Source organism: Oratosquilla oratoria, chromosome 9 (genome assembly GCF_046742065.1).
Source record: "Oratosquilla oratoria isolate Oo_2021 chromosome 9, ASM4674206v1, whole genome shotgun sequence".
Lineage (NCBI taxonomy): Eukaryota > Metazoa > Arthropoda > Malacostraca > Stomatopoda > Squillidae > Oratosquilla > Oratosquilla oratoria.
Genome location: NC_134785.1, coordinates 67,978,032 through 67,992,388, shown reverse-complemented (window position 1 = coordinate 67,992,388; position 14,357 = coordinate 67,978,032). Strand labels below are relative to the sequence as shown.

At 37.1% G+C, this 14,357-nt stretch overlaps 1 protein-coding gene across 2 annotated transcripts in view; it reads right to left on the bottom strand.

Annotated features, from left to right (window-relative positions):
* The window catches only part of LOC143028524 (integrin beta-PS-like), a 49,854-nt gene that overhangs the window by 24,266 nt on the left and 11,231 nt on the right, over positions 1-14,357 (bottom strand). For both annotated transcript variants that reach the window (XM_076190744.1, XM_076190743.1), the window contains exons 8-9: positions 11,862-11,960; positions 11,047-11,211 (exon numbers count right to left, since the gene is read on the bottom strand). In XM_076190744.1, coding sequence (XP_076046859.1) covers positions 11,047-11,211; positions 11,862-11,960 — 264 coding nt within the window. The remainder of the gene's footprint in view (positions 1-11,046; positions 11,212-11,861; positions 11,961-14,357) is intronic.

Below are 14,357 nucleotides of genomic sequence, written 5' to 3'. Positions count from 1 at the left end.
TATTGAACTCCATCTCCCACTTCCTACTCCATTCTTGTACTTTATTTAGATCTCTCTGTAGTGATTCACAATCTTCTTCAGTTTTCACTCTTTTCAGTAGTTTTGCATCATCTGCAAAGAAGCTCATATAGCTTTCAATTCCTTCATCCATATCATTAATATATATAGCAAACATTATTGGGGCCAGAACTGTTCCCTGCGGGACACCGCTTATTACTTCATTCCATTTTGAGTGCTGATCTCTTATCACTACTCTCATTTTTCTTTCTTGCAAAAAGTCTTCCATCCAATTTAGCAATTTACCTTGTATTCCTCCTTCATATTCTAATTTCTTAAGCAACTTCTTATGTGGTACTTTGTCAAAAGCTTTTTTTAGATCTAGAAATGCACAATCAGCCCATCCATCTCTTTCTTGTATTATATCTATTAGCCTTGAATAGAAACATATTAAATTGGTGACGCATGACCGTCCTTGTCTGAATCCAAATTGCCTTGGATTTAGTACGTTGTTTTTTTCCAAGTATTTTACCCATCTACTTTTGATAATTCTTTCACAAATTTTTGCTATTGTACTTGTTAGAGAGACTGGTCTATAGTTGGTAGGTTCTTCTTTATTTCCTCCTTTATATATAGGTACTATATTTGCTTTTTTCCAATCTTCTGGAACTTTTCCTTCTTTTAAGGAACTGCTTATTATGCTATGTATTTTGTCTGCCAGTTCATTCCTGCATTCTTTCAGAATCCAGTTTGCTATTTCATCTGGCCCATGCGATTTTCTGACATCAAAATTACCCAAGTGTGTCAATATTTCATTCTTTGTTACTTCTATTTCTTCCATAGGGGGGACTTTTTCTTTCCACTCAGTCTCTTCAGGTTGTATATTTTCCCTTGTAAACACTGATTTAAAATGTTTGTTCATAATTTCTGCCATTTCCATTTCCTCAGTGTATTCAACTCCTCCTTGTCTCAATTTCTCCAAGTCTTGTTTGTTTTTCAGTTTATTGTTTACAAATCTGTAGAATAGTTTTGGTTGATCTTTACACTTTTCTATAACATCTTTTTCATATTTTCTTTTTTCCTCTCTGCACTTTTGTACATATTCATTTCTATAACCAGTATATATTTTCCATTTTTCAGGTCTTCTGTCTTTTTTCCATCTGGTCCAGGCTTTGTCTCTTTTGTCCTTTTAACTCCCTACAACTTTTGTTGTACCAGCATTTTACATATTCTTTTTCTTGTTTTTGTCTTGGGACATACTTTTCCACTCCTTTTTTGTAAATTTTTGTCAAAATATTCCATTTCTCTCTACTGATGTTTCTTCTTTGTATATTTCTTCCCAGTTTTCTTGTTGAAAGAATTCTCTTATCTTATCAAAGTTTGTTTTTTCATACATCATTCTTCCTTTTCTATATTGTTCATTTCTTTTCATATATTTATCTTCATTAAGTTCCAGATCAATCAATATGTGTTCACTTTTAAATATTTTATTTTTATATTCAATCTTGTCCACTATTCTAGGTTCAGATGTAATTATTAAGTCTAGCCTCGATGGTTCTTCTTCATTTCTATACCTAGTGTTCTCTTGTATCCATTGTGTCATTGAATGGTCAGTAATCATCTCAAGTAGAGCATTTCCCCATGAGTCATCACCACTCTTTACTGTCATTTCTTCCCAGCAGATTTCTTTGCAATTAAAGTCGCCCATCATAACTATTTTTCCTCCGTCTTCCATTATTTTAGTTAATGCTATCTTTGTGTCCTCTAGCATACCTTTATATTCACTCTCCTCCCATGAGGCTGTTTTCGGAGGCACATAATTGATCACAAATTTTCTGCTCTTCTTATCTCTGTCTTCCACTTCTATCATAATCATCTCTACTGTATTCTTTCCATATATGACACCTTTCACGTTTATATCCTTCTTAGTCAGGAACATAACTCCACCCCCTTGTTTTTTCTCTCTGTTTCTAATCCAATAATTGTATGCATCATGTCCTACACTGTTGGGTGGTAGTGGGCCTTTTAATTTTGTTTCTACAATTCCCATTATGTCCGGTTCTTTTTCTTTCAAATAATCATTCAGCTCATTCAATCCTGTTATTAATCCATCTATATTTGTGTAAGACACTCTTAGTTTTCTGCCACTTCCATTGTGTTCTCTGTTTCCCTTATGTTTTTCTTTTGTATGTCGAACTTCCTTAGTTTCATGTTCACTACTCTCCAATAGAATCTCTCTTTCTCTGACTCCGTTCTGTTCTCGTTTTTTGCCTTAGCTTCCAGTCTTTTCTGCTTTTCTTCCTCTCTTTCCTCTTTATTCATTTCTCTTTTTATCCATATCTTTTTGTATTGTTCACTTGTTGCTAGTTTCCCTGTTTTGGATAAGATATTCTCTGCCGTTGTTTGTGACTTGAATTTAATCTTAATTGGTCTGGTCTTGTCTGTGCTATACTTTCCGAGTCTAAATTTCTCTTCGATTTGTTTCATAATTCCTGGTTCATCTTCCTAAACTGATTCTAGTAATTGGCTTACTTTTTCATTTTCCTCTTTGATTCTTGTGGTTCTATCTGTGTTGTGTTTCTCTTCCATTCCTAATATAATTATACATTTCTTCTTGTCTGCTAAATCCCTTACTATATTCTCCTTTTGTCTCATCACTTTAATAACTGAGTCTTCAGTATGTTCTTTCAATTGCTGTTTGACTATGTCAGTGAATGAAATCTTATTTCCTTCTTGGGTTTTCTTCCAATTTTTACTTTCTTTAGCTATCGTTTCTCTGTTTTCTTTACTATTCTTCTTCAATTCCTCATTCTCCCCCTTTACCTCTCTTAACTGTCTTTTTAGTTCTTCTATTTCATCAGTTAAGTTTTTATTCGCCTTTTCCAGTTCTTCCAATCTTTCAACCCTTTGTAAAATGGTGTTCATATGACCTAACCTACTCTCCAAGTCCTCGATCACCTTATCAACCTTCTTCTCTAGTCTTGTCAGTCGGGGGGGGTTTGTGTCCCCCCCCACTCTCTTTAAATCCCTTGAAAATATTCTCATCACTTTCTGATATATTGGGACTATCTATACTTCTAATCTTCACATTCCTATTAGACATGTCGTCATCATCCAACTCGTCTTGGGGTCGTTTGTCTACCTTACGGCGGCCCGTCAGGGCCATTTCCTCCACCTCCTCATTACCTTCCATTTCCCCAGCAATCCCTCCCCCTCTCCTCTTTCCTTACTTTCCCACTACCCCACGAGCAATTTCCCCCCACCCTGCAAATACAAAAAGGCACTTCTCTTTGCGTTGGGATCCACAATCTTCACTTTTCTTCAGAGCGTTCTTCAAGCCGTCCGTTCGTTGAAAGTGTGTGTGTATGTGTGTGCGTGTGTGTATTTATATACTTGTATTTTACGGGAAGGGGAGATATCGTCGTGTGTGCTTATATGTGTATACGTTCACATATGTGTGTGTGCGTGTGTTTGTTTATATACTTGTATTTTACGGGAGGGGGAGATATCGTCATGTGTGCTTATATGTGTACACGTTCACATGTGTGTGTGTGTGTGTGATTCACCTTGGTCTTTTGGATCATGTATTGGACTCGTGATCGACAGCTATTTCCCTCCTGGAAGAGAGCTCAGAGCTAATATGTCCGATCTATAAACTTACACGCACACACATCCCAAACACGAGAGTTGGAGTAACGATTCGAAGCGCAGCAATACTGAAAAAATTTCAAGCTTTAGCGGGATTCGAACCAGGTATCACCGACAATTTCGTCTTCGACGACTGAGTCTCAACCAACCGCTCCACCGAGTTTCTTACTCAATCGAACGTGTGTAAATTTATATACTTGTATTTTATGGGAAGGGGAGATATTGTCGTGTGTGCTTATACAGTATGTGTACACGTGTGTGTGTGTGCTTATACAGTATGTGTACACTTGTGTGTGTGTGTTTATTTGCAGGGAAACGATGAAAATTTTCATATTTGGGCGGGATACAAACTTGGTAATGCTGTTCTTGTTGTCCCAGAAATCCGGGTCCCTTATACTATATATATGTGCGTGTGTGTGTATTTATATACTTGTATTTTACGGGAAGGGGAGATATTGTCGTGTGTGCTTATACAGTATGTGTACACGTTCACGTGTGTGTGTGTGTGTGTGTGTGTATTTACCTAGTTGTATTTACCTAGTTGTATTTTGCGGGAAGGGGAGCTATGCTCGTGTTGTCCCGTCTTCATTTCTCATTTTATCTAAACAATTTTTAAATGTGTGTGTGTGTGTGTGTGTGTGTGTGTGTGTGTGTGTGTGTGTGTGTGTGTGTGTGTGTGTGTGCGCGCGCGCGTTTATATACTTGTATTTTACGGGAAGGGGAGATATCGTCGTGTGTGCTTATATGTGTACACGTTCACATTTGTGTGTGTGTGTTTGCAGGGAAACGATGAAAATTAACATTTGGCTTACTTCCTCTTTGGTTTGAGCCACAATCCTTAATGTCACAATAAGCCATATTCTCGAGATCTATATATAGCGGTATATACAGATCTTCATTGTCAGAATATAACTAATTGCGAGGAGCGGTGCGAGCGGAGGCAACAACATACCCGGACGACGCACCAGCTACAACTGACAGCTACAGGACGCGCGAACCCCACTTTGAACTGCCAGGTGACGTTCACGGGCTCGCTGCGCCAACACCTCAAAATTCGGTCGGAAGTGGTTAGACCTGGTATATATAGATCTTGCCACCATTCATAGTAATATTTGTATGTGATTAAACCTATTCTAATTTAGGGAATACAATAACAAGACATACCGAATTGTAATTTTATCTTTTTCTACCATATACTTCTGAATTTAAGAAGAAAAGGGACATTACGGACATAATTCCACTGATGACGTCATGTCCGCAGCATGACGTATCTATCCGTTTTGATGACGAGTTTCCGCAGAACGGCAACACTGCTCGTGGCTGCGTTTGTATGATATGTGTGAAAATTATGTTTTCGTAGCATAACATCCTATAATGCAACTTGAACAAACTTAGGATTTTCGTAATAAAAATCATTTTCGTAAACTTCCATTAGGCCTACTGTACTGTTAGATCTATGGTAGATTGCATGGAGTTTTAGGCCTAATAACTGCTAACCCTAATCATGAGTACCAGTAAGAGAAAGAGCTATGAAGTAGGTTTTAAGCTGAAAGCGGTGGATCACGCAGAAGAGCATGGAAACAGATCTGCAGAAAGGGAGTTTGGGGTTTCAGAAAAGATAGTGAGGGGATAGAGAAAGCAGAAAAATCAGCTAAGAAATGCCGAAATCCAGGAGAGCAACAAGGTTTTCAGTATTTCCATACCAGTCTTGAAAAAGAATTGTTTGACTGGGTTGTAGACCTTAGAAATAATGGCCTTATTGTGAATTGATTTTTTGGTCAAGTTGACTATAACATTTTTTTATGCAAGTGCATTTGTTTACGATTATAGTTTTAGAAATGCAACTGTTGTTTATGTAAGTTTGCATTATGTGCATGCATGACAGTTGGACAATCTACATGTGTTCTGATAATAAAATTTTGTGAGTAAAGTTTTGAAAAAAGGTAAATATCTGATCATTTATATGTCTGAATGGGTCGTGTAAATTGCCAGATTATAGTGCGACCTATGGGTCAACCATAAATAACCACTTTGACATCCACAAACTAACGGTGCAACCTATCCACTGGTGCAAGCTATACACGAGTATATATGGTACATAGTCAGTGAAATGGGAAACATAGCTTCTTCGTTTGTGCTCCAAAGAAGAGGAAAATTCTTGGATATACCACAAAAGAAGGAAACCTGGTTTGTACTGAATGGGTGGGGAGAAATTGTGGATGTCCAAAATGAAATCTCTGCAGTGAGATTAAATGGAATAAGACATAAAAAATGAAGGAAAACAATAAAAAGTTTGACTCAGGAGAAAAAAAAAAAAAAAAAAAAAAAAGGAGAAAGGAAAAAATTAAAAGTGGCCTATACTAACATTGATGGATTAATTTCAGGACTGAATGAACTTAATGACTGTCTGTTAGAAGAAAAAACAGACATAATGGGATTTGTGGAGACTAAATTAAGGGGTGCAATGCCACCCATCAATGTTGGACAAGGGCTATACAATTACTGGATTAAAAACAGACGAGAAACAGGGAGGAGGAATCATGTTTTTTTGCTAAGAAAAACTTGAATGTGACAAAAATTGCAGAGGGCAAAGGTAATGTAGAACTGATCATGATAAAAGTCGAAGACAACATGAAAAATAGAAAGTTTGTGGTGACTTATGTGCCCCCAAAAACGAATGCTTGGAAAGAGAACGAGCATATGAAAAGGCTAGAAGATACAAGGCATTCATTAAATGAGATACTAATGGGGAGGTAACCTGGTAATTATGGGGGACTTTAACTGCAGAGAAATTTGTTGGAAGGACATGACAGTGAAAGGCGGAGAAGACTTGTGGGGTAATGTATTACGGGACATGACCATGGAATATACAGATGACACAGTGGGTCAGTGAAAACACCAGATACAGAAATAATGAGGAGCCATCAAGACTAGGTTTAATATTTACAACAGAACCTGAAATTGTGGATAAAATTCAATACAAGACACCAACTGGAAAGAGTGACAATATACTTATTGGGACTGAAAAAGAGAGAAATGAAAAGCACAGGAAAAGATGATTGATGTACAACAAAACAGACTTTGGAAAACTAAATAAATTCTTTCAGAATGCAAATTGGGAAAAATTTTACATGGAAGAGACAAAAGTGGAAGAGAAATGAAATATCTTGATGGATAATTATAATGAACGTACCAAGACAGAAGCTAGAGAGTGTACATTAAATGCTGGTTCAACAGAAGATGCAGTGAGGCAAAAGATAGAAGAGACAGAGCTTGGAAAAGATGGAGAAAAGATTAAAAAAAAAAAAAAAAAAAAAAAAAAAAAAAATGGGAAATGGCAAATATATATAAACTATAGAAATGAGTATGTAAAAGTGCCAAGAGAGGAAAAAAGGAACTATGAAAAAGACATTGTAGATAAATGCAAAGAGTAACCCAAACTATTCTATAAATATGTCAATGGTAAACTTGAAAATAAACAGGAAATGGTGAAACTACACCAAGGAAATATAGAATACACAGAAGATCTAGAAATGGCCAAAGTCATGAATAATCACTTCAAGTCTGTTTTCACTAGAGAGAAGGCACAATAATGGGACCAAAGAAATGAAGTGTGATCTCCTCCCATGAGCGAGGTAATAATAACACAAAAAGAAATAATGGAACATTTATCAAACCTTGATGTCAGGAAATCGCATGGCCCAGACGGAATTGCAAATTGGATTCTAAAAGAATGCAAAGAAGAACTAATGGACAAAATACATAATATAATAAGTTGCTCACTTAAAGAAGGAAAAATACCAAAAGACTGGAAAAATGCTAACATTGTACCAATATATAAAGGAGGAAACAAGGAAGAACCAACTAACTATAGACCGGTCTCACTAACAAGCACGATAGCCAAAATTTGTGAGAAAATTATCAAGAATAGATGGGTAAAACACCTGGAAGAAAATAATATAGTAAACCCAAGACAATTTGGGTTCTGACAAGGAAGATCATGGACCACAAACTTAATATGTTTTTACTCAAGACTAATAGACATAGTGCAAGAAAGGGATGGATGGGCTGATTGCACTTTCCTGGACTTACAAAAAACTTTTGACAAGGTACCACACAAAAAATCATTTAAAAAACCTGAAACATATAGGAGGGATACAAGGAAACCTACTAAAATGGATGGAGGACTTCCTGATTGGTAGAAAGATGAGAGTAGTGCTCAGAGAAAAATATTCAGGTTGAAAGGAGGTGATCAGTGGAGTTCCGCAAGGATCTGTATTGACTCCAATAATGTTTGATATTTATGTGAATGACAATGATGATGATGCCCAGTGTTACATGAGCTTCTTTGCAGACGACGCTAAATTGTTAAAGAAAGTAAAAACTGAAACGGATTGTGAATCACTACAGGAAGACCTGAATAAGGTATGGAACTGGAGTCAGAAATGGGAAGTGGACTTCAATATTAAGAAGTGTAGCATAATGGAGTTTGGAAAAAGTAAAAATAGAATATCAGGACAATATAAAATTGGAACTAAGGAGGTAAAGAAAGTGGGATCTGAAAAAGATTTGGGAGTAATTATCTCAAATGACTTGTCCTATGATAAACAAATAAACAAAATTGTCAGAGAATCCTATAACTTGCTAAGATCAATAAAAGTGGCATTTACATATTTGGACAAAGAAATTATTAAAAAAATATTAGTCACACTGATAAGGCCTAGACTAGAATATGTGGTGATATTGTGGTCACCCAGTACCAAAAAGAATATAAAGAAAATAGAAAGAATCCAGAGAGCAGCCACAAAAATGGCTCCTGCACTTTCAAACTTGTCATATGAAGAGAGACTGGCTAAATTGGAGTTACCAACTCTGGAGCAAAGAAGAGAGAGAGTTGACCTACTGACCATCTATAGAATCATGATGGGCACAGAAATACTTGATAGAAGGGACTTGTTAAACTGGGCCAAGAGAAACACAAGAGGACATGGAAAGAAACTCAAAAAACATAGTTATAGAAGAGATCTGAAGAACAGTTTTCCATATAGAATGGTGGACACTTGGAACAAACTGGAAAAAAAAAATAGTGTGTGCAAAAACCATTCATGAATTTAAGAGCCAACTAGACACTGCGAGATACAATGGCAGGACACCACAGGCATAGCTCCCCTTCCCGTAAAATACAACTAGGTAAAATAGGTGAGCCAGCTGTTGTTTGCGGACGACACTGTGCTTGTGTCAGGATCGGAGGAGGGATTGAGGAAGTTGGTGGCAGAGTTTGGGAGAGTATGTGATAGAAGAAAGCTAAAGATAAATGTGGGTAAAAGTAAGGTGATGAGATGTACAAGGGGTGAAAGTGGCAGTAGACTGGAAGTGAGCATTAAGGGAGAGCGACTGGAGGAATTGGATAGTTTTAGGTACTTGGGTGCAAATGTGGCAGGAAAAGGTGGAGTGAAGGTGGAGGTAGAATGTAGATTGAGAGAAGCGAGTAAATGCCTTGGTGGATTAAAGAGTGTAATGAGGAATAGACATTTGGGAAAGGATGCTAAGAGAAGACTGTATGAAGGAGTGATTGTGCCAACAGCACTGTATGGGGCAGAAACATGGAACATTAGAGAAGAAGAGAGAAGGAGTTTGAATGTGTTTGAGATGAGGTGTCTGAGAAGTATGATGGGGGTTACTAGGCTAGACAGAGTGAGAAATGAGGAGGTGAGGAGGAGAACAGGGGTGGAAAGGGAGCTGGGAGATAGGGTTGATGAAAGAATATTAGGATGGTTTGGACACATGGAAAGTATGAGTGAAGAAAGACTAGTAAAAGAGGTATGGCAGGCAGATGTGGAGGGAGTGAACATGAGGGGACGTCCTAGGATGAGGTGGATGGATGGAGTGAAGGGGGCTTTGGGGAAGAGGGGAATGTCTGTTGAGGAAGGACGGGAGAGGACAGAAGACAGGGGTGAATGGAGAATGGTTGTATATGGATGATGTTGTGATTGCATGAGGTGGAATGGGTGGGGGGATGGGGGGTGAGGTAGTATGTGTGAGCAAAATTTGACACAGCCCGAAGGGATTTCTCCCCGTCTTCTCCTTTTATGCAATGGGGGGACGGAGAGGGGGGGTCGCCGATTTAATGAAGTGGCCTTGCTGTGGATGTGCTGTGTCTTGCGACACTGCTTCTGACCCAGGGCAGTGGACAGGATGCAGGGATGACCCGTCATCCAGGAGGGGCTAAGATAAAAGGGAGGGTGGAGGGGTGTGGAGTGTATTCAGGGACGGAATGGGTGGAAGTGATTTTATGCCTTTTCCTTTTTGGCTACCTCCCTTGTAAGGGGGAAAAAGCCTTGGTATATGTATGTAGGTAAATACAACCCAGAAAGCAGGCTTGGATAACACCTTTTTTTTCAGAGAAAACTGAGTGCAAGAGATACTTGGGAGTTCTAGTAAATTTCGACCTTAAATCCAGGAAACAGTGCTTTAGTGCCAGGAATAGAGCTAACTGAGCATTAGGTGTTACTGCTAGGATGGTTATGAATAAAAGTGGAGAGGTAATCACCAAACTTTGTCTGGCATTAGTTAGACTTGATTATGTGGTACAGTTTTGGTTTCTGTCCCATAGAATAGATATGAATTCACTAAAATCAGTACTGAGGAGAATGACCAAAATGATTCGTGGGCTCAGAAATTTACCTTATGAGGACAGGCTCAGGCACCTTAACTTACACTTTCTGGAAAGACACAGTGTGTGGGGTGATCTAATAGAGGTGTTCAAGTGGATCAAAGGCTTTAACAAGGATGGTGTAAACAAGGTCATCATATTAAGAAAACATGGTAGGACTCACAATAATGAATTCAAATTGGATGAATTTAGATTTAAAAAGGAAATAGGCAAAATCTGTTTTACCAATAGAGTGGTCAACAAATGGAATAGACTACCATGTAGTGAACACTGAAACTATATATATATATATATATATTTAAGAAAAGGTTAGACAACTTTATGGATAAGGATGACAAGTGGTGACAGTCATGGAACTGCCTAGTGTCAACCTTATGGTCTCTTGCAATCTCCTTAATTTTTATTTTCTTATGTTCTAACACCACTGTCCACCACCATCCAGTCATATCTATACTTATTTACTGCATTATTGATCAATTGCCTTTGTCTGCACTTCAGCCAGTAAACTGATAACTAATATCTAGACAATATATATATACATGAAAATCATATAAAAAGTTAACAAGTTTGTTCCCCTTTGGTACAGCTGGCATCAATCCAATCAATCCATTGCCCATGGTCTATCTTACTAAAGATATGTGGCTATGATCAAATTTCATTCAGCCAAAATGGTGTTAGTTATATTCAGCCCCCTTTGTCTTCCCTCCAGTCTTCATTTCTTCACTAACCTTGTACTGCTCCTTCACCAGCTCAACTATGTTGGAGGATGAGCGATCCATCACCCCATATGAGGAGTAGGCAATGTGGTTGGAGAGTTCACGGTAGAGTTCAATGTTACCCTCAGTTGCAGCAAAGATGATATTGACTTGGTGCTCCTGGACCTTTTTGTTGATCTGAAAGTGAAAAAAAGGACCTCACAAGTGGAAGAAAAATAAATTGTCAATTTAATTTAAAGAGATGACAATATTAACTAATCACTTTGTGCAAACAATGATGATGGTAATGTGGGGTATTGTTGACATGGTGCTGAGGTTAGTAGGAACCTGTGGGACTTCTTGTAGAGTAATGAATTCATTTGAGGTCAACTTATAGGAATAGATAATCTCAACTTTGAAGATTCTTTTTCCTATCAGAAAATAACAGAACAAAGGGTCATAGCTACAAAATTAAGAAATCTTGAGCAACACACACACAATACTTTAGTAACAGAGTGGTAAATTGATGGAATGAATAACCTGATAATGTGGTCTCATCAAACATATAGTTTCATAAATAATTTAGACAAGCATATAACAAATAATATAGGCATCTTTTTAGTTTTAATCCATATTTTCGCATTCTATGACTTGGCACAATGTGGCTAAGAATTATTGACTATTTTGACAACTAGTCATAGTGGCCTGGCTTTTTTATATTTACAAATAACTTCTCATTTCTAGATAGACATCTAAAAATTGCTCACACCAAGCATATTGCTTGTATGGTTCAATCAGATCTTGATCTGATGCATGTTCTTATATTCTAACTCCTGAATGAGACTGACCTGTGAGATGGAGGGGTAGTCGGTCATTAGGCCGTTGGTGTAGTGACCTCTCGCATCCAGGTGACAGAGTCCATCATTAGGAGTCACAATACCTGCCAGCTGCAAAGGAAGGTAATGGGGAGAGAGAGAGAGAGAGATCAATTCACTTGTTTCATGATCACTACTGTATGGTGAATCACATCCATACATTGCATTGATAGAAGAGATCATGGTAGTAATTTATGAAAGACCACATGTTAAAAGGATGAGAAGAAATAAAGTTTTCCATGTAGACGCATAAATATGTGAAACAGTTTAGAAGGTGATCCCAACCTCAAACAATACATAAGTTCATATCTGAATGTAATAACTGGAAATCAAATATATACCTTCATCAGGTAATCATTCAAGCCTGTTATTAATCCACCCATATTTGTGAAGGACAATTTTAATTTTCTGTTACCTCCATCCTGTTTTCTGTTTCCCTTCTGTTTTTCTCTCCTATGAACCATTTCCTCACTTTCATATCCACTACTCTCCAATAGAATTTCTCTTTGACTCTGTTCTGTTCTTGTTTTCTTTTCCTTGGCTATGATTCTTTTTGTTGTCTCTTCCTCTCTTTCCTCTTTATTCATCTCTCTTTTTATCCATACCAGTTGGTACTGATTACTTTCTGCTAGTTTTCCTGTTTTTGATAAGACATTTTCTGCTGTCGTTTGTGATCTGAATTTAACCTTAATTGGTCTGGTCTTGTCTATACTGTATTTCCTAAGTCTGTATATTTCTTCAATTTATTTCCCTATTTCCTGTTAACCTTCTTGAAATATTTTAGTAAATAGTTCTCTCTTTCTTTCTCCTCTCTTACTCCTGTAGTCCTATTTGGATTATGTTTCTCTTCCATTCCTAATATAATTATAATTCATTTTTATCTGCTAAGTCTCTTACTATATTCTCCTTCTCTCTCATCACCCTAACAACTATGTCCTTAGTGTTTTCCTTCATCTGTTGTTTCACTATATCTCTAAATTCAATTTTGCTATTTTCCTGAACCTTTTTTTCTATGGATTCTTTATTCTCTTTATTATTCCTCTTTAATTCCTCATTCTCATCCTTTACTCCTTTTAACTGTCTTTGTAATTCTTCTGTTTCTTTATTTAGGTTTTGGTTCTCCTTCTTTAGTTCTTCCAATTTATCAACTCTTTGTGTAATCAGTGCAAGTTGACTAAACCTAACCTCCCACTGGTCGTTCATTTTTGTTATTTTTTTTTTTCTAGACTTGCTAATCGGGGGAGGTTGTCATCTCCTCCCTCATTAAATCCATAGAAATAATGATCTCCACTTTCCATTGCACTGCTCTTATCTATATTTCTAATTTTTACATTTTTACTAATTTCTTCGACTTCATCTCTGTCGTTTGCGCATCTTTTGTTGACATTCCTTCTGACGTCTGGGACCTGTTCATCATCTTCCTCATTTTCTTCCATTTTCCTTAATAATCCCTCCCCTTCTCCTTTTTCTTCACCTTCCCACTACACCACAAGCTTTCCCCTTCCCTACCAATACAACACAGGAACTCCCTCATTGTTGAGATCCATGAATTTTGCTTTTTTTTCCGGAGTTCCAATCTTTGCTGTTACTTCGACAATTGTGTATTAACCTAGTAGTATTTTACGGGAAGGGGAGCTATGCTCATAGTGTCCCGTCTTCATATCTCATTCTATCTAAACTATTTTTAAATTTATGTATTGTTTTTGCACACACCACTTTCTCATCTAATTTGTTCCAACTGTCTATTACTCTGTGAGGAAAGCTGTTCTTTTTCACATCTCTATAGCTGTCTTTCTTGATTTTCTTTCCGTGTCCTTTTGTATTTCTATCATCCCATTTTATCAGATTCTCTCTATCAATAATTTCTATGCCTTTCATGATTCTGTAAACAGCTATCAAATCTCCTCTCTTTGCTCTAGTGTCTGTAGTTCAAGTTTTGCTAGTCTCTCTTCATATGTTAATTTTGAGAGTGTTGGTGCCAGTTTTGTGATTGCTCTTTGTATTCTTTCAAGTTTTTTTTATACATTTTTTTTGTACTTGGTGACCATATCGTTGCTGCATATTCCAATCTTGGTCTTATCAGAGTGATTAGAATTTTCTTCACCATTTCTTCATCCAGGTATGTAAATGCCACTTTGATTGTTCTTATTAAATTATAGGTTTCTCCAAAAATCTTATTTATATGTTTCTCAGGTGACATATTATTCATAACAATGACTCCCAGGTCCTTCTCATTTTCTACTTTTTTTATTCCTTCTTCTCCCAATTTATATGATCCTGTTATTCTGTTTTTGCTTTTTCCAAATTCCATTATACTACACTTTTTAGTGTTGAACTCCATCTCCCACTTCCTACTCCATTCCTGTACTTTATTTAGATCACTCTGTAGTGACTCACAATCTTCTTCCGTGTTCACTTTTTTTTAACAGTTTTGCATCATCTGCAAAGAAGCTCATATAACTTTCAAAT